This window comes from Vanellus vanellus (genome assembly GCF_965231255.1).
Source record: "Vanellus vanellus genome assembly, chromosome: 2".
Lineage (NCBI taxonomy): Eukaryota > Metazoa > Chordata > Aves > Charadriiformes > Charadriidae > Vanellus > Vanellus vanellus.
In genome coordinates this window covers 46,688,362-46,712,369 of record NC_138906.1, presented here as the reverse complement: position 1 = coordinate 46,712,369, position 24,008 = coordinate 46,688,362, and the positions used below count along the sequence as shown (strand labels likewise).

At 39.0% G+C, this 24,008-nt stretch overlaps 1 protein-coding gene across 1 annotated transcript in view; it reads right to left on the bottom strand.

Annotated features, from left to right (window-relative positions):
* Positions 1 to 9,534: 9,534 nt before the first annotated feature.
* The window catches only part of GPD1L (glycerol-3-phosphate dehydrogenase 1 like), a 24,714-nt gene continuing 10,240 nt past the window's right edge, over positions 9,535 to 24,008 (bottom strand). The window contains exons 5-8 of the mRNA XM_082499161.1: positions 21,576 to 21,700; positions 16,316 to 16,549; positions 15,775 to 15,881; positions 9,535 to 12,492 (exon numbers count right to left, since the gene is read on the bottom strand). Of these exons, the coding sequence (XP_082355287.1) occupies positions 12,396 to 12,492; positions 15,775 to 15,881; positions 16,316 to 16,549; positions 21,576 to 21,700 (563 nt within the window). The 3' untranslated portion in view covers positions 9,535 to 12,395. The remainder of the gene's footprint in view (positions 12,493 to 15,774; positions 15,882 to 16,315; positions 16,550 to 21,575; positions 21,701 to 24,008) is intronic.

Here is a 24,008-nt window from a genome sequence, read left to right as displayed (position 1 = left end):
AGAGGTACCAGAGTGTACATGCTCTGTTGTAGGGGGCTGAAGAGCAGGAGAGGAGAACTGGGAGCCTGGCAGGGCACTGACCTAAGTCTTGGAGAACACAAGAGTGGAAGGAGAAGGCAGAGAAATGCAGGTGGATATTTTACTGCTCTTCATACTGGTTTGCACAGCTGTTCTGTTAGTATGGGATAGACATTTGACATCTATCCATTAACAGGAAGAGAACAAAATGTTAACAGAGGAACGTTATACCACGTAATGGTCTGAAATCTCCAAGTGACTGAGGCATATGGTATTGGTATTTTCAAATCAGCAATTTACCTTTGCAAGTAGACCAGTGCCAAAAGACTTCGATGAACACAAAGAACATAATGACCCTGTTATTTGTATTCATAGAGCAGTCTTAGCCCTGAAACAAAACAAAAAGAAACAAATCTCCCTAGCTCAAAACACAGTCAAGTTCAACTCAAAGCAGGACAGAGGTGCAGGCACCAGTGTTTTAGAATATACAGAACACTGTTCATGACTATAAGTAATTCTTGGATGCTTTCGTAGCATTAGCGTTACAGATAGGCACAAAACCAGCATGCAAAGCTGCTGATACCTGGTAAGTCTTGTGTCAGCACATGAAAAAACAGCTGCAGTGATGCAAGGCACTTAGTGCATTCTTCTGTTCTACATTCCTGAAAACAACTATTGCAAGGAAAATGGGAGCCTGGAGAAACAGGAGATAAATAGAAGAGAGAATGATTTTTTTTCTATTACAGTTGCATTTATTTATTTATAGGGAACAGTGTGTTGTCTGTTGCCTGTCTAGCAAAACCTGCCGGGATTTTTAAAGGAAACAGAGAGCCAGATTCTGTTAAATTTCTCCATTCACATCATCTGCTTTGAAAATCGCAGGCTTTGGGCTGCATGAGCACAGTGCGTGGTATCAGACTGGAGAGCAGTCAGGGGATGGATGATAGGCTGAATTTTGGAGCGACTGGGATTTCCTCAGAACAAAGGCTTATCCCATTTATGACATGTCTTGAGAAAGATTATCCTGTCAAGTAATTTAGCACCCTACTAACTAGCTACTGAGCATGGATAATGCTTCTTTGCTAGATCAGCGAGGGAAAAGAGAATTTCAGAAGAAAGGAAGGTTTTCATTTGGGGATTTCAGGAGATTGGGAGAAGAGCTGATAGGAGTTAGGCTATCTAAGCTCTTTGAACCATGAGAAAAACATACCAAGAAGGATTTTAGTAAATGCTCATAGTGCAGCTAAAATACAGCCTTTCTATTGAGGGCAACCTCATTGCCTAGGTATTTAAATTATGTGAATTGGCACAGCCCTGTGGGCTACAGTACTAGATTTGGATGCTCCGAGATAGATGTGGCTCTAATTACTAATATCGAGGTGAATTAAATCCATCACATATTTGTGAATGTCTGGCTTAATGCTAACTACGAGACAATTTTTACATGAGATTTATTATAACATCGATATCCCCCTAAGCCCCACAATAAAGAAGCTTCATTTCCTGTGAACTTTGAGTTTGGCTCACCTTACTGTTCAAGGATGTTCAGATTCCATCAGAAGTGCTTGCTGCAGTGAGGGTATTTATAAGGTCAATCTACTCCATGTACCTTTTTTTCTACTAAGAGGGTATCCTCACACTTAGTGTGTTTTCTTGGCATTTAAAAGAAATTGATGTCTTTTGGTACTCTTCCAATTTGTTATGTTCAGCTGGAATTGACCAATGGGTTAAAAGGCTATGAAGGAAGATGAGGACAAGTAGTGTGATAGCTTAACCTTCATCTCCTCAGCACATCAGAAAACTGATTATATATATATGTATGTGTGTGTGTGTGTATGTATACACACACCTACACAGACATATCCGTATAATCAAAGGAATGTCTCCTAGACCTAGACAATTATGAAAAACAACAAAAAAAGTAGTCACAAATGTATCAAAAATATGATCTTACAAAAGCAGTGTGGTTCTCTGAATATGCCAATCAAATAATTCCTTGCTTGCCTTCCTCACAAGGATTCAATCAGAGGCACTGGAAACAAGCTGTATCAGTGTGTGCAATGGAAGTCATGCATCAAACTGCTGTGCTGTCTTTTTAAGTGATGTTATGATTACTATTTCAGTGAAGTATTAATCAGGGAGGTCATATTTTTGTGATTCATTGTTCAAGCAGGCAGTACAAGGAAAAACATCAAAGTTAGCAAGGATGTATTCAAACCAGGTGTTACTTTGATGAAATCTGATATTATTTCTTGCATACAAGTATCCCTCTTGTGCTAGAACCCTATTTTCATGAACCGTTTGAATTCACTAGTGAAGGATTTCTTGATGTAAGTCACATGTAAGAGAAATCTGAATCAGGGGATTACTTAAGTTCATCAGTGCTGAAAAGCTGGATTTAATAAATTATCTTCATAAACAGCAATGAACAACACTGGGATATTTTAAGAGGTATTTCAAGGTATGTATGTAATTGGAAAATGAGTTATAGGTGACATCCTCCAGCCTGCAGAAGTACTCCCATCTATAAAGCAACTGCTGGTGAAGGCACCTCTACTACGAAGACAAGTATTCAATTGTGTCTTCTTACAAGAGCATAGAACAGGAGCTGCGAGGATGTATGACAACTGCCTGTCTAGGAGAGGGGAACGGAGGGACAGCAGGTCCACAGCCCACCTCATCTCAGTGAGAGTGTTATAGTTCAAGTTCACCTCCAAATTTGGGGAAGTGAAGAAGAAGCAGGACTTGAAGAACTACATCCTCCACATACTTGCTCTGCATGTATCCCTGCCTTTAAAAAGGAACCATTATTTCACAGTATTTCATTAATGTGATTGAAAATAGCTTCTAGCAAGCATCAGTCATAAAATGAGTGACAGCGAGAGCCATAATCTCTCCATTAGCATTACACAGAGAAGCTGCCTTTACCTTGTGTGTGTGTGGTAGTGAATCCTCTGACATGCCAAAAAAAGCCACCAATGCATTATAACCAGTCAATAATACTGGACTACAGCAGAGGCACTCGGCTGTTTTTACTCAAAGGCAGTACAGAAAATAAAAAATTTGCCAACCTGAAACACCACCAACCCCAAACTCTCCAAATCCATATTAAAATGTGCATGAAGATCAGCTATTTCTTGGATTTCAATATATTTTACTAATCATCTCAAGCCAGATAATGCTTTTGAGAGCAAAATAATTTCTCCAAAACTCTATCTAGCTATGCAAAGACTGGGTAAGCCCAAGAAAACTGCATTGAATAGGTATGTCGTATGCTAACACTATAATACTTTAGAACCAAAAGCAGATTTGAAAACTAAGCATTTTCACTGTTCAAGTGTTGTCTGTGCACGTGCATACAATTCCTTTTTTAAAGGGTGAATTTAACACACAGAGGCAGGTAGACAGAAAGCAGTCCTGGGGAATGAAGTCACCTGTTCCTTAGGACACTTTCAGCCCAGTCAGAAATCCCAGGAACTTCCTTGTAACAGCCCAGCTGAGATGCTTTCATCCTGACTCAAGCAGGTGGCCTTGAATAGTTTAGGTTCCCTGCTTACTTACCCAAAGCTTCGGTGCCAATAAACTACATAGTAATTTTTAGGGATGCATTCAACAGGGATTCATCCAAGGCCCAATTACCTGGTGTGGAGTTCCCAGTCATTATAACGTAATGAGTTTTAAATCAGTCTAGTCCAACTCAGTAATAAAACCAAGGTACTTGGAGCTGTGCTTCTCAAATTTTCCCATACCAGGCTTTTCCACTCAATTTCCTAAAAAAGATCTGCTCATCCAGCCTGGACTTAATTACTGTCCCCACATTAGAAGAGCAGAGATGTTTAAACCTCCCAGTATCTGCTCACCGCTCCTTGGATGCTCCTCTGACGCAGCCCACATGATGACATGACGGGTTCTGTCTAAACGTGATCATTCACAGAAGTGCTTCTCGTGCCCCCATCACCATAATATTTGATAATTCACAAATGGTGTAACCAAGTCCCCTGGCTCCTCACTTTAGGACTGATTACAGTCGCAATGAGAAAACCAGTGATGCTGGGTTTGTGCTAGGGGAGAGCTTGCACACAGCACACGAGTTCTCAGGTGGAAGAAACCAGCAGCCCACTTGTGGGTCAGGACCTATTTTAGATGGATAAAAATGCATCAGAGGTCAGGAGTGTCCCTGGAGTGTTCTCGCTCAATTTCTATCATTTAACCTCAACCTCTGGTAACACCAGGCTACAGCTGGTAATAGTATTATAATTATTTGGTTGTTAAGATCACATAAAAAGCCTTAATAGCCAGGGTTATGGGTGCCTTGCTATTACTAGGGCTCCCACTTCTTGCTCTGAATCTGCAATTGCGAGGGAGAAGGAAGACAATTCCCTCAGAATTTCAGGAAGAACATTTTGAGGAGCTTCATTTTGAGAGCCTGTCTCTGACTACTTAGTTGGACCTAATCTCTGCTTAGTTTAGCTCTGAGAAAAAACAAGTTATCACAAACCAATGAAGAAGTAGCCAACACTTCTGATTATTTCTCACTTGTTAAATGCAGCATGTGCAAGAAAGAATGGTAGTCTTTACCCCAAGGAGGTTGCGGTTATTTCTTGCCAGCCTTTCTCATGTCTGTCAGTGCATTTTTCTGAACTCATGTTCCCACTCCAAAGTGAGTGAAGTGCATATTTCCCCTGTATAACCTGTCCAGAGTGCATGAACAGCATATTTTTTTCATCTCAAGAGTTTTCCATCTCTTGCTTGGAGGGTGATACATGGAAGGGAGGGGGGAACTTCAACAGCAATTGCTATATCTCTGTGCATTTTGATAATACCAAGTGTGCTTGTGAAATCTCTCTTGCACTTGAGCAACTGTGAAGTTCTCTGAGGAGACATTTCCCAGGATTCAGTTTTGAAGAGAACATTGCTGCACTAAGCTGCTACTGTGAAGCAGTGCCTGGGACAAAATGACAAGCCAAAAAGGGCTTGAATACACTCTCAACAGCTTTGTCTTCACTCCTTCTGTATTTTACCGCATGTTCTTGCCTTACCAGCTCTTGCACTGGTTAAAACTGACTTAGTCTCGCTCCCTATTCTCCAGTGAGTACAATATTCTGTTCCCTCTCTCCTCCATACATAGTATATACAAGTTAAACTTAAAATGATTTACCTGTAGCTTAGGCAGTCCAACCCCATTCCATTCTCTTCTCTCATTTCTACTCTGATTGCTTTCAGAAAGCAAATTGTCCCTGCTAGGAAACACCTCTGCTGCTCTACAGCACCCAGCACTGTCAGGCCAACCACGCTGCATTCTGGAAAAGCCACACCTAGAAATTGTCATACTGGGTACCTGCACATTCCTCTGCCAAATGGTTACAAGCAGCTGAATTACAAGTTTTAGACTATATCTGTGAATAACGTGTCGTCATGGATAAGTTGGAGACAAAATTTCTGAGAAAAATAGATTATTTGAATGAGTATAGTAACTAGGTACACTAAACATAACTGCAGGATACTACAGCTCTGGAGTAGCAATACATTAGAATCAAATTAAGCAGCTTTCGTCACAAAGTTTAAGGACTCTGGTGGGGTAAAGAAGCGTATTGCTAGCTACCAAGATTTTGGTGTGATCACATACTCTGGAGACTTAAAGCAGCCTGAGCAACTGCACCAGGGAATACCACTACGAAAAAAACCTGAGCTTCTGCCGTTTTAAAACGGCGAATCTATGAATAAAGATGCAAGCGGCAGAAGGATTAAACCCAACAGCATGAGAGTTTGGAAGATCTTATTCCACACTTAACCTCTCTACTGAGCAGCAAACATAAGACAAGGATAAATGCAGATGGCAGTATGCTGATCTTTTTTTTGCCGTGCTGGCTAAAGCTCCGAGAGTAACAAGAGGTATTCCTTCTTTATAGCAGCCTACAGCCTGAAAAAAATGCAAGTGAAGAAAACCAGAGGATAAGACTAAACACAGACAAGGGAAGACTGTCATGACTAGGTGATACTGCAATTACCACCTAACTTGAAGCTTGGAGATGCTGATGAAGTCTTGATTTCAAATAAAACACCAAGCACCTCTGTCACATTCAAATGCAACTCTGCAGAGTATGTGGAAATTAGAAAAATCCCTAAACTGGGTTTAAATGCCCCTCTAAAAACACTTGGACAAAAACTGGGCTTTAATCCCAAACGCAGGCAGAGCCAAGGCTGGTTCTGCTCAGCTATCAGAGTACACAGCAGCTTGCTTTGAGCTCACTTTGCTAAAAATTTCAAGTATCTTAAGCCTTCAAAAATCTTGTATCATAATACATGTTGGTTTGTCTCGATGCAACAATATAGGGAGTAGGTACCCCCCAAAAAACAATAGCATATTAAAAAAATGGCTTACAGTTACTAAGAAGCGGTGATGCATGTACTTGTGTTTGAAGTTTGCATTTTAAATACTGGCTAATGTTTCATAAATGTCTCTATATTATTATTTACATAGGTCAGGAATCCAGCCAGTGCTTGCTAACAGATTTGGCTTGCTTTTCAGTTCTTTCCAGCCTTAAAAAGAGAAAAAAAAAAAAAAGCAAACTAAAAATCCGCAAGGCTGTAATTTCTGAGCGCGCCACATGCCTGTGCTTAGTAATCATCAAACTGCAATTCACTAAGTCCTTAAAATATAAACTACTCAGAAAGAATCCATCGCACCAAAAGCTGAAGTATGTTTCTGGACAAGAATGTGATGTGGTAGTTTTCAGTTTCTAAAATGGGGTTGATAATGAAACTGGTTTTGGAGAAAGGGCAAACTAGTTCAATTAACGTCATTATTATTTTCACCTAAACATGGAAGATGCACAATTTTTTACCAACATGGCATTTCAGAGCTTCAGTGACCATAGATGTGGTACTGTTCCCTAAAACAGTAGCAATGTTGACAGTTAACCCAAGCCGACTTACTGCCATCCTAGAGACTGTAGGATGGTCTGGGAGAGATCTATGCGCTTGAGCTTCACCAGCAAGCAGCTTTAATTGAGTGGATGGACACAGCTAGTGCAAAGGCAGCTGAACATCGGTCCTCTTGGTGGCCTTGCTAAAAGCCTGTGCAAAATTCCCAGCCCTTTACAAAGCTTACTTGTGCACACAAACATTCAATAAAAGGTAGGTGGGGGTTTACTTGTATAGATGAGCATATGCATGGACATGTATATACACTCACCTTTTGACATGAAGAACCCTTCTTAAGGTTCACTACAAAACAGTACATACCAGTGCAGCTACATAAAGATGAGAGGGAAGCTGGAATAGATCTGAAGGAAAGCTGTAGGGTGAAAGACACTAGATGACTCCTGTCCAGTTAAGAAAATGAAAAGCCCAGCGTAGTGACACCGAGCAGTGCTAACATCACAGAGTGCGATACGGATTACACTGAGCAGGCTTTGGCAGTTACCCCCACGTGAAAAATCAAGACTGCTCACAGGCCAGAGTTGTGCTTAGTTTATTATTCACTAATTCCTACAGCATGAGTTACAAGAAGGACATACATTTAAAAGCAGTAATTCATGCTGTTTCTAGTAACTTACTGAAATAATCAACATACGGTTCCCAATGCTTCCTACAATCACCATTCACCTTATCACTCTACAACAGATACTGTAGGTAACAGGTAAATATAATAAATAGATAAATCCAATTTAGACATGGGGAACTCCGACAGAGATACCATTCTGCTGGGCGGCACCCTACTGTTCTCCTCTTAAAATCCAGTTTTACAACTGCTTTCAATAAGAGCAGGACTAGACTGATAGATAGAGAGTATTTGAAAGTCCCTACCCAAAGCATATTGGCAGGAATCTGAAATCAAGTTAGAACAGACTGACAAGAAAACTAAGTTTCATTTAATCTGAATGCCAAACACCTCTTCTTTGCACATGCTGGGATTGAAGGTAGATACTCTCCTCATCCATTATTCAAAATAGAAGCATTACCTTTTAGTGCTCAGATTTCTATCAGCTCCTGGCAAATCACAGGAGAAAACTCCATGCGGCCAGGAGACAGGCAGAAGAGAAACAGTTTTACACTTCCTAATAACATGAAGTGCTGCGTGTCCCGGGACAACATTTTATTTCAGCATTAACCAGCCCCTGTGATACCCATGTACTTCATTCATATGACTCCGACCTTACCATGAAGTCCAGGGTGAGAGCGTTATGAAGAAGTGTCAGCACAGGCCCTTGGAACCTGACCTTCTCTGCCATGCTTCCTGTAGCTCAGGGCCAGCCTGGGTGCTATTTACATTTTACAGTCAGATGATCAAAGACACCCAGCCTGTAAGCACCGATTTAGTGAGAAACCACCACCCCTTCAGAAAATAATGCCCATATGAAAGAAATGTATCCATCCTAATTCTGTTGTGATGGTTTTTACTTTGCTGTTGACTCAGACTTACTAGAATTATAGTCCCTTTGGATGGTATGTTTTAGATACCTATATATTTATTCTACTAGTTGATTCCACGGGCCCTTAAAACAAATACAATTGTGAGCTAAAAGTACGAGAAATGACCTAACAACTGAAACTCTGGCTTAAAATTAGGAATAAAACGCATCCAGTCACAGGTTTGCTGGGCAGCCACCTTTACCTGTCTCAGTACCCCTGTCTGTAAATGAGGAATTGGGATGTTGCTCTTATTTTATTAAATCCTTTGAGGCTTTCAGGTAGACAGTGCATTACTCTATTCACCAAAAACACCATACTTCTTTACAGTATGGTGCCCCACAACTAAGTAGTAGACCTTCCTTTCCCTGGTTAAACACTTGTGACACCTCCCACCCCTTTAGCTGATGTAAAAGTGACAAAACTAAGCTCAGTGTGCTCTCATCGTTTCCCAGGCTCTTGCAACTTCAAGATACAACAGAACCAAGCATTGCTGGATGCACATTACAGAACCCCATGTAATGCTGAAAGATCTCACGGACCACATTGTCCAAGAGCTGAGGTAGTGACTGTTGCCCAGCACTGGAAGGGTCTTGGGTGACCGGCAAGGCAGGGCCTTGGCTAAGAGGTAATAAGGTGTTGGGTGTTTTACAGCAAGCTCCTTCTCTCACTTCCAGTGGACCTACAACACATGCATCTGGTGCTGAACCGTCTCCAAACACAAGGAGCACAGTGTAAGACAGCTGCAGTCATACAGGGACTTAAGGAGCTTCAGAAATAAACAGGAAGGAAAGTAACTGCGGAGCAGGTGGAATTGGTCACTTACCCGCCAGTGCCCTCCAGTGGCTCACACAACAACTCAAGGAACTGAAGAGGAAAACCTGTTTCAGCTGTCAAAGACACCATAATTGTTTCACTAATGGACAGAAATAAAAATGCTGTCATCTGGATGTCAAAAAGCTCTTTAAAAATTTAAATTATTGCATGGCAATCTCATATCTGCTATCACTACATACCATATCCATAAAAATCTACATTCCATCAAGTGAACAAAATATTAATCTCAAACCACATAAAATGAAACAACAGAAACCAAAGTGATTCCCAAGACAAAAATGTTTATTTTTACTAACTCTTCAAATGGGTATACATTCACAATCTTTAAACAAAATCAGTACACATGTCTAGGGCAAGTTGAGTATGTATCATTAGGCGATAAAGTCTTCTTTAGTAATTAATATTCATAAATCAAGAAAATTAGTTAGAAATTTAAGACCCCTTGCACAGGGGTTAATGTTTTCAGTAAGACTATCCCAGTACTAGGCAAAACAGAGTGTAAGAACAAGATTTTAAATCACTCAGTTCCAGTATCATATCACAGTCTTCTAATGAGCAGCAAATATTAGTGGGAGAAAAATAACTAGTGCCAAGCTGAATTTTCTCAAGCACTGAAAAGCAAATACAAATGGTGAAGTATCTATAGAAATTTAAATAAATTTTAGTTACTGAAACCTCACTTTTTGCCTGAAAAGAACAAGAATATCATCACAGACTGGAGGAAAAAAATCCATAAAAACCTTTTCTCTGGATTTGCCTTAGAATAGGCTTCTGTAGAAAACAAGAACAATTAAAATTTAGGGTTTCAGTGGTAAAAGTAGTATTGGAATAATACTGAAATCATTTAAAAATATATATTAATTTACCACATTTAGCTCATATAGCCCTTTATGTATCTTACAAAATGCTACTGTTCTACATACTGCATATAAAAAAAGTTTTTATGTATATGTATATACACACATATAAAGGCAAAGCCGATCATCTTGGTATTAAAAAAAAAAAACACAACACAAAGCATAAGCAGACACACTGAGAGTTATGCAGTAATGAGGAGTGTACGCTCCACGTGTGCGTTAGTGTAACAGTGCTTCCAATCCTAAAACATTGCCTAAGCAGAGTGCTTACTCCAAATCAGCTCTACCAGTGATTTCCTCAATTGCCACAAACATCTGATGTTACTTAACTTCTGGCCATCTGTAATATTTAGCACTAAATCAGAAATAAGGCAAAATAACCTTTCACATCCTTGAATATCTGATGACATTCACGAGATCTTCCAAAAATTAATGCAAAACATTGTAGGAGCACAAGAAATGGTACCCCTGAGCTTAAGCATCTTCCTGTCTATAAGCGTTGGGGCAGCTTTTTGTCTATTTCAGAGTAATCTAGGCTACTTAAGTAAGTATGACAATTAATCCCAGGCATCCCTTTTGTTTTAGCAAGTTTTAAATGACAACTTAAAGCTTCAGAATGGGTTTATGCTCACCATTTCTTGTCTAAAAACGTCACTGAGAACAGCGAACAACAGCTGTGATACTGCTCAGAGGTTTGGAGTGGATATTCAGAGTGGATGGGCATTCTTGTTGAGCTCTGTAAATCTAGATGCTAACCCTTGCCTCCCAGCTCCAAGAATGAGTCCACTCTTTACATACTTAGCATATATTTTACAAGAAAATTACAGTTTATTATACCAGAAAAGCAAGACGGATTTCATTTATCTATCTTCTCTTGCATCAACCTTCTTAAAAAAAAAAAAAAAAATCCCCCCAAACCCAACCTTACCCCCAAACTCCATAAAATCACAATTTTTCCAATAATAAATAAAATTAATCTGCCTGATAAAGCAAAGGTGCCTGAAAAAACTAGTTGAGATACCTGGGGAATAAAAGAGAGAGATGCCTTTGAAAAGCTTTCTGGGAGATTAGTCATAAAGGACTTGATCCGGCATCCATTAAAGTTTTGTCCAATGAAAGAGTAACTTCAGAATTCATAATTTTTGATGGTTCGGGACTATGGTCCAGTTGACATGTCAGTCACTGGCAGGCACTGAAATAAATGCAGTCAGCGTACTGGCCCATAACCCTTTCACAACAGAAGCATGATTGATCAGGGAATTCCCCAAATATTCCTTGGAGTGTTGTGTGGAGTGCAACACTTTGTAGCTGACAGTTAAGCTAGAAACACAGCATGACAATTTTGAGCAGTGGATACCCAAGAGTATCCTTCCCCACCCACTAAACAATACCAGTGAAGAATGACCACAGGTACGACACTAAAACGAACCCTAGGCTCCAGCATTCAGAATCCCCCAGTCAACATTTCCCACTTGTTTGGGGGAATGGGATTCTAGAAGAGCCTAACTCCTCGGAACAGCAAGGGAGAAATGGAGAAGTACAAAAATGCAAGGATTAAAAAACAGAAGGGGAGGTAACGATCCCCCTCTAGAATATTCCCTTTAAAACAGTGTAATTAAAAACTTTAAATTCACTTCGAAATTGGTTTCAAAATAGTCTGACAGTTTTAAAGACTTTCAAAAATCAAAATATTCTTCACCAGACTTCATTAAGATATCCCTGTAACCCCCCTGAATAACTGCTACTACTTGTTTTGCATTAATATTGCTAAAATTAATGTAATGGTAAACATGCAAAATGTTAACACTTCAGTGTGTATGCAGAATGGAAACAAGTTCTAATAGAAAGACTCCTAATATTTCAAGGTTACAGGCTTGATTCAGTCTTCATCAAAACCAGTGGGATTCTTCCCATGGTGTCCAGTGGATTTTGGACTAGGCCTTAATAAGAGACAACAAAACATTGTGGTTTATGATGTAGAAACACACACAAAGTACACTTGTGTACATACACTAGATATGTAGTGCAACTTTTGCATTGTGCATCTTAAAACAGTTGTATTTTAGCCAGTAAAACGACAATCACCAAGTCAACACTGCATGCTATGTCAAACTAGGCTGTAAAACAAAACCCAATACCCATTCAGAGACATTCATGTTGTTACTGTTGCCTAGCAAGCAGCTTTGAATGAAGCTTAATGATACATCCACTTGAACCCGAATATAAATTTGAAAGGCAGAAAGCTGTATTAGTACAATGGCCTGATTGATTTTATATGTGCTCTGGATGACTCTGAAGGCAGGATATCATCTCTCTGACAGGCTTCCCTTCATAGCAGATTTGATACACAGCAGTGAATAGTGGAAACCTGAGGAAACAAGGTGGGGAAAGCAAACACAGTGTAAGTTTATTCTGTAACATTTTCCTAAATGAAAGAAACAAAATGGGGTTTGGAGAGGGAAGGAAAAGAGAGAGACTGAAAAATCAATTTCTTTTACTATTTGTCAAATGCTTATGGTAGGCTGAAAAGCACTGGATAAATACAGAACCTACATGCATCTCTCAAATGAGTCACTCTCAGAAGCCCAGCTAGATATAATGGAGGCTGCAACATTCGTTATGTATGGCACAACCATTAAGTGATCTAAAAAACTAAAAACACTCGCATCTTTCCTTGATATTCTTATAGCAGTACTTATCTGTGGTTAAAAAGGATGAGTGGCGCATCAGTTATGCATTATCTCTGAACAATAATTGCAGAATATGACAAAGGGAGACCCAAGAAGAAACTGAAGGTCAAGTTTTTAAAATAAGAAACCAACCAATAAGTTTCCAACAACACCCAAATTATTCAGGCTTCTCTGATAATATGAATGAAGACTTATTACAGCCAAGATGTTTTACAGAAATTTAAATTTGCTTTCTGTCCATCTTGGACAGAGAAAGCCACCCAAGTCCTATTGTCATACAAAGCCTGGTGAATTTTAGGGATTAATTGTCCTTTCACCAAAATAAATACAGCATTTCAGTCCAGCCTTTTATACTGACAAATTTTGACCTAATGCACTATGTTATTTTGACTGAAATAAAAAATAAGGAGCATTGGAAATGGTGAAATATTCAATTTCCGAGTGATTCAGAATACATCTGGACTAGAGCTTTCTCCTCAGGAAAGAACTCTCATAAGCCACTCTAAAGATTTATCTGTAATGTACAAATGCAGTATAGACTAGAACCACCAACCAGTACTGAGCACCATATATGCTTGCCAATATCCTCTGCTCGTTTGTGTTATACTGAGGTAACTCTGGCATCACCACGTAGCTCAGAATGGGACTCCTCAGAATGAATCAGAGGCCACACAAGAAGCCATGAGCCATTCAAGAGTGCCATTACAGCACGGTGGCCGCCACATTCGCCAGGCAGATACAGGATTTTTACTTGGCTGAATGCAATACTTTGCATTACTGGGGAAAAAAAGGGTGGAGGAATGGACACACTTGTGAATTTAGTGCATCATTTCTATGGCTTTTATTACAAGTGCTCAATTCAAAATGTAGATTTTCATTTTATCTGAAACATCCTAATGTCTGGATATGAAACGTGTCCATTTCTTTTGGTTTATTTTTGTGGAGAACAAGACAAAAAAAGCAGCAATAGCAAAAACTATTTCAGGTCAATTGAACTGACTTGATTTTTGGTTTTATTTCATTGGTGGAACCAAAATTAGCATATAGCCACATAGCTGCTTTTTCAAATGAAATGCTATACTGTTTAGGTTGCAAAACCCTTACTAGGAAATATGCAGGAGAAAAATGTACACAAAGACTTTTGAATTTATTAACAAGCCTCACTTATCACTTGCTTTGTAAAATATACTGGGTTGCGGAGGGGGGCTGAATTTGCTTTTACTGTAAAAACTTAAATTTAGGCACTAAAATAAAATTTGTTACGCCCATGTGAGATTTTACTAGAGGCAGCCACAAAACATGCAAATCTTCTGAAGCAAAAGCAAGTTTCACACAGCTTTAGATGCGGTACTGGCAGTTACTTCTCAGTGAAGTACCACCACTACTACAATCCACATCTCGATACATAAGTCTTGCTGTTTATCACGGAGAATATTACCCTGCTCTGCAAAGGTCTGCCACACTACACGTGGGGAAAGCAGAATCAAGGCTGACTGCAGGCTCAGGGCAAGCAAACTCCAAATGCATCTTATGTCTGAGCACATTAAGAGGGTTAGTTCTACAACTGTTGAAATGAAAAAAACAAATTACACTGTAAATATCAATAGGCATCAACACTGCTACCAAGACCCTTCTACTGAACTTTGACTTTTGCATATTTCTACGTTGCCTTGGGACTCTTTCTGTAGGATGAGAGCATGAAATTTTACTCTTGCTAGACTCTTACCTCTTCACTTTGAAACCGTAGCTGTTTTACTGTGTTTTGACGCAGTAGCAAGAAAGTTTTCAAAAAACACTTTAAAAGTTGCTTTCAAAAATATTGTTGAATGAAACCTTTTATGAAGAACTGACACATATATGTTGGTGTACCAAATAGAAATTTGCAACTCTGTTTTCATATCTTTCATTAAAAATACAATCTAAAGTCTCTACTATAATGCACTTTATTTGTTGTAAGATAGAACAGGGAAAAAACCAGCCAACCAAAAAAACCTCCAGACACAACATTCCTGTCTCATTTAGGGAATCATAAACAGCAAAGACTGAAGCCAACATTTTAATTAAGATTTTTTTCTGCAGTTAGTTTAATTACTGTACGCTGCAGAGACAGACTTAGGTGCCTTACACCCAAAGATAATGTTAAACAGTATCTAATTCAATGCAGCTGATCCATTAAAACTAGACTTTTAAAACTGCTTTGGAAAAAAAGTAACGAGGCTTGGTCTTCTGACTGGAAGCCATTTATTTTCTGATTTTGCTTCATCTACAAAGAGGAACAAATAGATGCATCCCTTGATCTCATAAGGAGACAACTGTGTATGTGGCTTTAGGATCATACATGTTCTGACTTGAATACAAATGAACAAGTCAGGACAACTTGCTTAATTTCATATCACAAAAAAGCCCTGACCTACACAAGCAGATGGTAGGTTTTATTCTACAGCAAACTAGAATTCACATTAGGAAAGAGAACTGCAGTATCTAAGCTAGAGTCCATGTGGATAGAAGCAGCCACTGTTCAGCTGACCAGCTATATAGATCCTTAATAACAAAGCTCCTCTCCTTGGAGTTAAGTAATGAATTTATGACTATGAAATGAGCTGTAGATCCTCTTCACAAGTCTCTTTAGGAAGCTCAGTTTCTATTTTTATGTATTTTATTCTTGTTACATGTTAAACGACACTCACCGTGCTTTTCTGTGATAGGAGAAGGCAATAAAACATTCTGCAAACAGAAGGGCATTCACAGATTTAATGTCACACTATTAGGTCTAGCTACAGCAATACTATTTTGAGGTTCTATTCACTTCTCTGTGATTTTAACTGGGGATTAAGCTACTCATGTTACAGTGATTTTCTTTTTGGCTATTACTTTCATGAAGATATCAACACCAAATATACAGGAAGAATTATTGAGATAAAAAAGGGGTATGCGGAACTTATTTATCTGTTCTTACTTACTTTTCCAGCATTCCTTTCTGCTTGAGGATGCGATACACTTCTGCAGAAGTCTGTGGTCCCTGCAGTTTCTGACCATTCAACATTTCTTGCTCCAATTCTTCAATAGACTAAACAACGGGGGGGGGGAAGAAAAGAAGAGCTATGATAAAATTTTCATAAGCCTGACAACATCATCTGGATGGAAAAAAAAAAAAAAAGAAAAAAAAAAAAAAAGGATGTTATTGAGCGTTTTTCCTTTCTCAAAACTGACCTGGAATGAGCATATACAACATTCTCCTACATTCTTGTTTGTAAATATTCTTCTTATTAAATCTGCATCTCCCAGCATCTTATTTAAAAAAAAAAAAAAAGCTGGAGAAATAACTCCTCCTTTTTAACACCTTTACACTCATTCTAGCCTTGTAACACACTCAAAAATGAGAGGAAAGAGAAGGGTATTCATTCAGTACAGCTAGCATGTCTCAGATAACTATACTGTTAGTCCAACAAACCAGGTGTGCTAGTATTTACAACCATCTATTTCACCCAGTGAATAAGGTACCTTTCCAGTTTTAACAAATGCTTCTGCTACACGTCGATTCCGGCCACCGTAACACGTTGTGATGAGATCAGCAACTCCACAGCTCTCCAGGAAAGTGGCAGTAGACACCTGTCCTTTGCAAAAAATTCTGGCAAAGGCAATCATCTCCATTAGGCCAAGGCGAATAACAGCAGCTTTGGTATTGTCACCGCAGCAAAGGCCATCACAGAATCCAGCTCCTACTGCTACTATATTCTAATAAGAAGCGAAAACACAAATGAGAAGTGAGTCAATTATTGCTTACGGAATCCTAGAAGACACCAAAAGACAGGATGCAGAGGTCCTTAAGAACTGCAAACACTTTACTAGTGTAAGACTAGGTTGTTGGTTTGGGTTTGTTTGGATTTGGGATTTTGAGGTCTATGGGATAACCTAAAAAAAAAAGAAAAAAAAAGATTACAAGTTTTACATTACTAAGTATTTCCAAGGATAAAAGCATAGTTAAAGGTCTGGAACAAGTTGCTCCAGAGGCTGTGGAGCTATTACTATTGACTATCTTTAAGAACAAACAGGTTACTCTACACCCAAAAAAGGTTTTATCTAGATCGAGCTGTTCTTGCCCTGAGGCAGAGGTAAAGTTAGACTGACATCCCACAGCCCTTTTATCGATATTTTCTTTATGATTAAAGTAATACTGAATCTAAGAAACTTTTACTGACTTCCATGCTGATATGCTAAGGGACCAAATTCAACCTTTTTAAGTACACAGCATTCCTATAACAGTAATAGTTAATCAAGGATTCCCAGAAGGTTCATGACACAGGAAGATCTTTCCCAAGAAAAAAAATGTTTGGGTTTTGTTTTTTTTTTTTTTCCCCTTAGACCTGGTGACAGCCTTCTACAAAGAGTGTACTGTTTCTTCATTTCTTCATCAGCTACACAGTCTCTTCTTTGGTTTACAAACACAGAGATTAGTTGAGAGACATTTGAGTGAATGGACTATAAAAGCTATTTTCTGGCCTGGGAGTGAGACTAGCCACGGTTAGTTTGCCCCTACCAAAAAAACCTCCAAACCCTACCAAAAGCCAAAACGCTCCAAAAGAGATGGCATTCTGACATACTGATAAAGCAAACAAGGAAGCAATTGATGTAGTAATACCTTTCCACATGCAACAACAGCAGCAGTGACCTCAACAGAAACCACAGGAGAACCAACATTATGGCACCTAATGTAGCACCTGATGCAGGAAAAACAAAACAAACCAAAACCAACCACCAAAGAACCAAACCAACTTTGTTGCTGAAGAAACAGCAACAGTCACAAGTTGTTTTCATTAGCAACAAGCTGATTAACAGCCGATTTTGTTTTGTTTTTTGACTCATAAGAACTAAAAACTGCAAGCAGCTGCAGGGCTGTGTGGCCAGTCATGGTTAGGCAGCTCTCAAATCAAATGAGCTCAGAGGATGAGACACTGCTTTTTGAGCAGCTGAGGTCTAAAGGTCCCCTTAAAAATTGCAGACATATCCCAACATCAGACCTGAAGCAGCAAAAGATGATCAGACTTTTAAAGCTGGTAGTTTAGATCATCTTGGTTTAAATCCTGGCTGTGATGATTCAGTCAAGGTATGTTTTCAAACGCCTCTCCCAGGCAACCTTCAATATTTGTTCATTTGGTGGCAAAGGAAGTCAAAAAGGTGTTTCAGTTTTCAGACGTGTGCAATTTACACATACATGAATTCCACAAAGTGTTCAGCACTCCGCTAAAAACAAAAACATTTTTGAACAACCTCTTGGCTTTTCCCGTGTACTTCTTGAATACTCCAATATTAAACCTTCCCCTTCCCTCCAAATTTGCCTGCTTGGACCTTCCTTTCCACTTTGAAGCAGCCTAACTGATCATAATTTACAGTGTGATTTGGCCTATGGTATTTTGTTGTCTATTTCTACCTTTTGCAATGTTTGTATTTGGAACAACAGAAATATTGTTTCAAGCAAGTCATACCAAGACTAGTTACTTCTGAGTAAATGCATTAAGGAAGAACGGAAGTTGTGAGTCTAACTCTGAAACACTAAGCTCCTCATTTGTACAATGTCCTCATTGTATGTTCTTACACATAGTTTGCAAATAATGAGGAAACAAGACAACTGATTATGCTCTAGAACACACCCCCACACCTAGGAGACCGTTATACCCTGGTCTGCATGACCCTCAGGCTGCAACTATGAATTTACAAGACCTACCATCCAGTTTAATTTGAATCCTTGAAGAGTCTATGACAACTGTCTCATGTTTAATATACTGTAGAGAACTGAATTATAACACATTGAAAGTTACACATTACTGAAAGATGAGCCACTCCTTTCAAAAACAAACCAACAAAAAAAATCTCACAAAACTTGAGAATGAGTCATCTTTCTGTCCAAAACAGGCAACTTGGTACTTGTAATTGCTGGGTACAGGCACTAAGTTGAGGTTTTTTTTTTTCAGGAAGATGCATACCACACAAGAACCTAACAGCACTAGCACTGCAGCGATCCTCTGAGGAGCAGACTGGGAGGGGGAGAATCACTTATCTATCTGGCCAGAACATCTTTCTGTATCTAATGTGGTTGATCCTGAACACTACCAAAGCCTAAACCTGAAGTTACAAGAGCTCCTGCAAATCCAACAAGTATACATTTGTGCAAGAGAAGAGAGCCCATGTTTCCATTAGCTCAAAGACTGACAGTATTTGCTTATCCAATGTGGGGGTCTGAGGGCCTAATAAGCAAGGATGACTTTAGCCTACAGACAAACCTGTTGTTCCAAATGTTCACAAATTCTGTCACAACAATGCCAAAATGACTGCAAACAATGCTTCTCTTGGCCCGAGGGATTCGGAGCTCTCAAAACCACTTCACGCTTGAGCAAACACATTTCCCCCATCTTGGCATTAACAGCTTTTTACATTAAAGTATGCACCCATTAGCAAGATGCACCCTGTTCGCAAGATGCACCAGGTGTTTTTATATTGCATATGATTTTAGATACTAAAATATTTTGCACTAACAGAGTCTTTAGCTGGTCTGGTATCCAGAAGCGGGCATTAGTCCTAGTCCTAGTTATTCTAGAACATGAGCAAGGACTGGACTGTTATTTTATCACTGGGATAGTGGAGCTGTACTCCAGAAAAGAAATGCTGATGCCAGGCAGTGCTCACAGTATGTGTCAGAGCAAATGAGAAAAGTATCTTTTACTTGCACATGGCCTGCTGCAAACACACCAGAGGTCACAAATACAAGGTCAATAAATAGATAACCAAGGAACCAAGGTTAACAAGTCTGCAGATACTGCTGACAGATTGTTCTCACACACAGTTAGTGCTCAGAAATATCCAATTTATAGTCCTACTCTATTTACTGTAAGTTTGTGGAGTGCTCATGAAGACAGCTTCAGAGGCCATTTCTGTGGCAACCATTACCTCCCCATAATTAAATGGATCTTTAGAGAACTAAGCAGAAATGTTAATTCATCTGGACATCCAGCCATCCTTGAGGTAGTGTCACAGCTCAGCACAGCCTACTTTCCCTCCTGCTTACACACGAACTTGGAGAAGCTCTGTGCTTCACATCATGGCTGAGAGAGGTCAAATGAAGACTCAATAAATCAAACACAGTATCAGCAGGTCTGTCAGAGACTTTAAGCATAAATTGCTTGCTTGCTCCTGGCAAACTTGAATGTAAATAATGGATTTCATTTCCACTTAATCTCAGGGAAGAGTAATTCCCACAATCAACTTTTACAGTACTTAGACTGACTATCCAATAGCAGCTGCCATAAACACACTTTGCAGGACCACCTCTGTAAGTAATAATGCTGGGTTAAACAACCTGGTGAACAATATATCATCGTTATACTTATTTCTTTGCTTAAGGCTAAGCTGGAGCCATAAGATTTAGAGATGTGCCTGAAGCAACCTAAAGGCAAAACACAGCTGCTGTTCCTTCTCCTTCCTATGGTAACTGTCAACTCTGTCTTGGTCCTTGGCTGCTGCCACTTGAGGGAGTTTAACTCTCCAGACCCCTAAACAGATCCATCAGGCAGTTGGAGCATGGCCATTTTGCAATATCCAGAGACTAGATTCTCACTTCTTCCTTCACTGTCACCCCTGTCACCACTGCACTGGGTAAGTGATTCCAGTACAGTTTACACCCAAGAACACAGCTACCAATGTTTATATTGCCTCTCAAGTGTGCTGCTAGGTTCATATACCAGCTCAGTCTTGCCTCACATCTTGTGCTGTTTGATTGTAAGACCACACACTGGCACAGTCACTAAGGACTCCAAGGACACCTTGAAAGGTCTGTGCTACTCTACAGTATTACATCCATCAGCGTCCAGGAGCACATCCATATGTATACATAGCTGCACATCCTACTCTTACCGCGGTGTTATAACCTTTAAGCACTTCCTAGGAAGGCCCCTTTATCATGTGGTAAATGGCAGCTGGAATTTGTAGGTGGCCTTGGGTCAGACTGCCTGTAAAGCCAACTGGATACCTTGAAACTGAACTATCCAAACTTAAAGTTGGTTAATTTCTGGCCTCAACCCTTAGAAAAGGTCAACACACAAATATGAAGTGTGCTTCAGTCCTCAAAAGAAAAAAATCCTGATAGAAACAAACATGCCAAGCACTTTTTGTTCCTACAGCCAACAAGTCACTGTAGACAGCTGTTCTTCCTCAGTATCATCAGATTTTGTAAAGTGACTGCCATTGCCTATTCAGCCAGCCTCCAAACTGACACACAACTGCAGGTTCACTGCACTGATTTCTATACTTCAGTCCATCTCCATCAGCCCATCCTCACAAAATATATATATAGTAAATGAAGTGGATATTCAATATATATACATATAAGTCGCAAGCAAGCTCATGATCTTTCATGATTACCCAGCTGCAATACCTATTATTACAGTCTGAATTCAAATATGCTTAAAAAAATAATATTCAAACCTAAAATTATCATTATTGTAAGGGAAAGCTGTGCTCAAAGCACTCTCTGTTACCCTTCTGTATTTTTTCCCAACTTCTAGGCAACCATGCACATTGAAGATCTTCCCTGCTTAGAAAGGCTTGCAGAAATAAAGAGCGAGGCAAGTATAGACTTTTTAAAAGATCTAGTCTATTATGCCAGAAATACCAGAAAATTCTCATTTTCCCAAGCTGGTATTTATATAAACATGCAGAAGCTGGGAGAATATACTATTTCTCTGTGTAGTATTTCTCATCTCTTGAATACCAATACAGGAGTTGCTTTTACTATTTCCACATCCAAAAAGACAGTCTGGATGTCGTGTGCCTGCGTACTTCTGTCCTCTAAGCTGAAGTCTGCAGTGATGCTGCTGACATTTTGAATTGGCACTGCTAGAGAAAGAGAGAAAACCCGCTCTTTTTAAACCCATCTCTTCACACAACAGGACACCATCATCTTCTGAAACAGGAACTTCCTCTTTCCAGCAAGTTAAATAATGCTAACTTTTATGATATTTTCATGAAGTAACTTTCCAAGTTTAATAAAGTAACTGTCAGTTGACAGAACCTACACTTTAGAATTTTCCCTAAAAACAATCATATGAAAAGATCCTTATTTTTCACATTTTTTATTACAAAGATTATTAGATTAATCATAAAAAAGCAAACTGCTTGTTGTTACCCTTAGCAAACAATTCTCCTAATAATAAGAACGTACATCTCCTAAGAAAAAAAAAGCTAAAGTTTAAATTTCACTATTCATATCTGAGCTTTGCATTTTGCTTTGCACATGCAATAAAAACATAACCATCTGTTTAATTTTAGCTTCTTCACTTTCTTTCAGAGGCATACACGTTCCAAATGCATTAATAAAATTTTGCAATGTTTGAGTAAAAAACAGCTCAGGAAATTATTTACACGCTGGCAGCAAAAAGATTTAGGATTCAACTAGAAAGGGTTTTAAATGAAAAATTACATTAAAAATATGATTTTAATAACATTTTCTTTGAGATTAAGAGTTGTATGTTTAAAATACATCACCTATATTAGTATGACTGATCTATGCCACTTTATACCAGTTCATGCCTTTTAATCAGGCAAGAAATCCATAGTATTTTTAAACAAGTTAATCTAGCCTTAATTTGCTTTTTGGTTAGAGCTCATACCATGCATTTCTTTGGAAGTGTCAACTCAGTTAACAAAATATAGTGCAATCAAAACCAAATGGGCACACAAAATATATGCAGCTTTTTAGAAATGCAACTAGAGTTCAGTCTGCAGGATGCATGATGAATAATGAAGTAGGAAGCAAGAACAAAACAAGGCTATAAAGAAAACACACAAGTTTCACCTCAGTATCTTTCCAGGTCAAGAACAACAATTTATTTTAACTCTTCTGCACTTCCAAAGAAATGCTGCTTTCTTGTCTGACTTCGACCTTTACAGTGGAGTTTCGGTGTCTGCTGACTAGCCGCTCAGTTTGATGGACATGCTCATCCCTAGTGCCCTTTCACAAGATTGGTCTGGAATAAAAATTACCTGGGACAGAACTCCTCTATCAAGCAAGAATTTAAGCTAGCCAGAAAACATCAGGCTGAGCAAATTTCAAAGAAAAATACATTTGTAAAACATTTTGCCTAATTTTATGGTTCCATACACAGGGATTTCTTTCCTGCTAAACTCCCACATCACCACAACATTTTAAAGCAATGGCTGTGGAGCCAAATTACGAGCTCCACAATCTTAAGAGATTGCTATAAATGCAGTAACTCCAAAGCATGTTACACCAAAGTGTATCCCATTAGCCCAATGCACAGACACATGACCTCCTCCTTCTCAGGACTTCCAGTATGACAGCTCTCAAGACAAAATTATCAAGAAAACCAGTATGCTAAAAATCATGTTATTATAGCTATCAGTCTACTTCCTGCTGAGTGGAATGAGAACTCCACAGCTTAAAGCCATCATTCATTGGCTTGGTAGCTTTGCAAGTGAATGGTGTAGTTTATACATAATTTCAACACAGAAAACAAAGCAATACAAAATAATTATCCAAAACATAAAAAGATAAAGCAGCTAAGTTATCTACTAAACCCATCAGAAATACTTCCATGATAGATATCAGATAATGTGAACTACAGTACTATCGGCCAGGGTGCCAAGCAACTGATGCCTTCCTTTCACAAATGACCTGTAAAATAACCTAAAAAAAAATAGCAATAAGAGTATGTTTAAGCTAGCCTTTGCTTCCTGTCAGCATCTATTTTGTTACCAAAAAAATTCCAGATGAGTAACTGCCCAAAATAATTTTCTTCCTGTTCACGTCATTTCTGTATGTGGTTATGCACAAACCTTATGCAGTGTATTTCCACAAAATATAAAACATAAAGAGTGCTCACACTGTGTAAGTCAATGAAGAGGGGAATAGTTTTGTCAACAGACACAAAGGAATAATGCCAACTTCTTTCTCCCTTTCTTTTTGTGAACACACTGTTGCAAAAAGAAAAAGGGAACTGAAATGCATTTAGAAATATGTCAATCAGTTAGATGAAATCAACACCTGTTTCATGACTATATGTAAGCTAAGTGAAAGACGTAGAAAGAGAACTTGGGAGATGGTTAGACAAGGGCCTAAAAGCCAAACGTCAGAACGTGCTGCTCCCTAATTTCCCATCTGGTTCTTCCGGAAATATTATGTAGC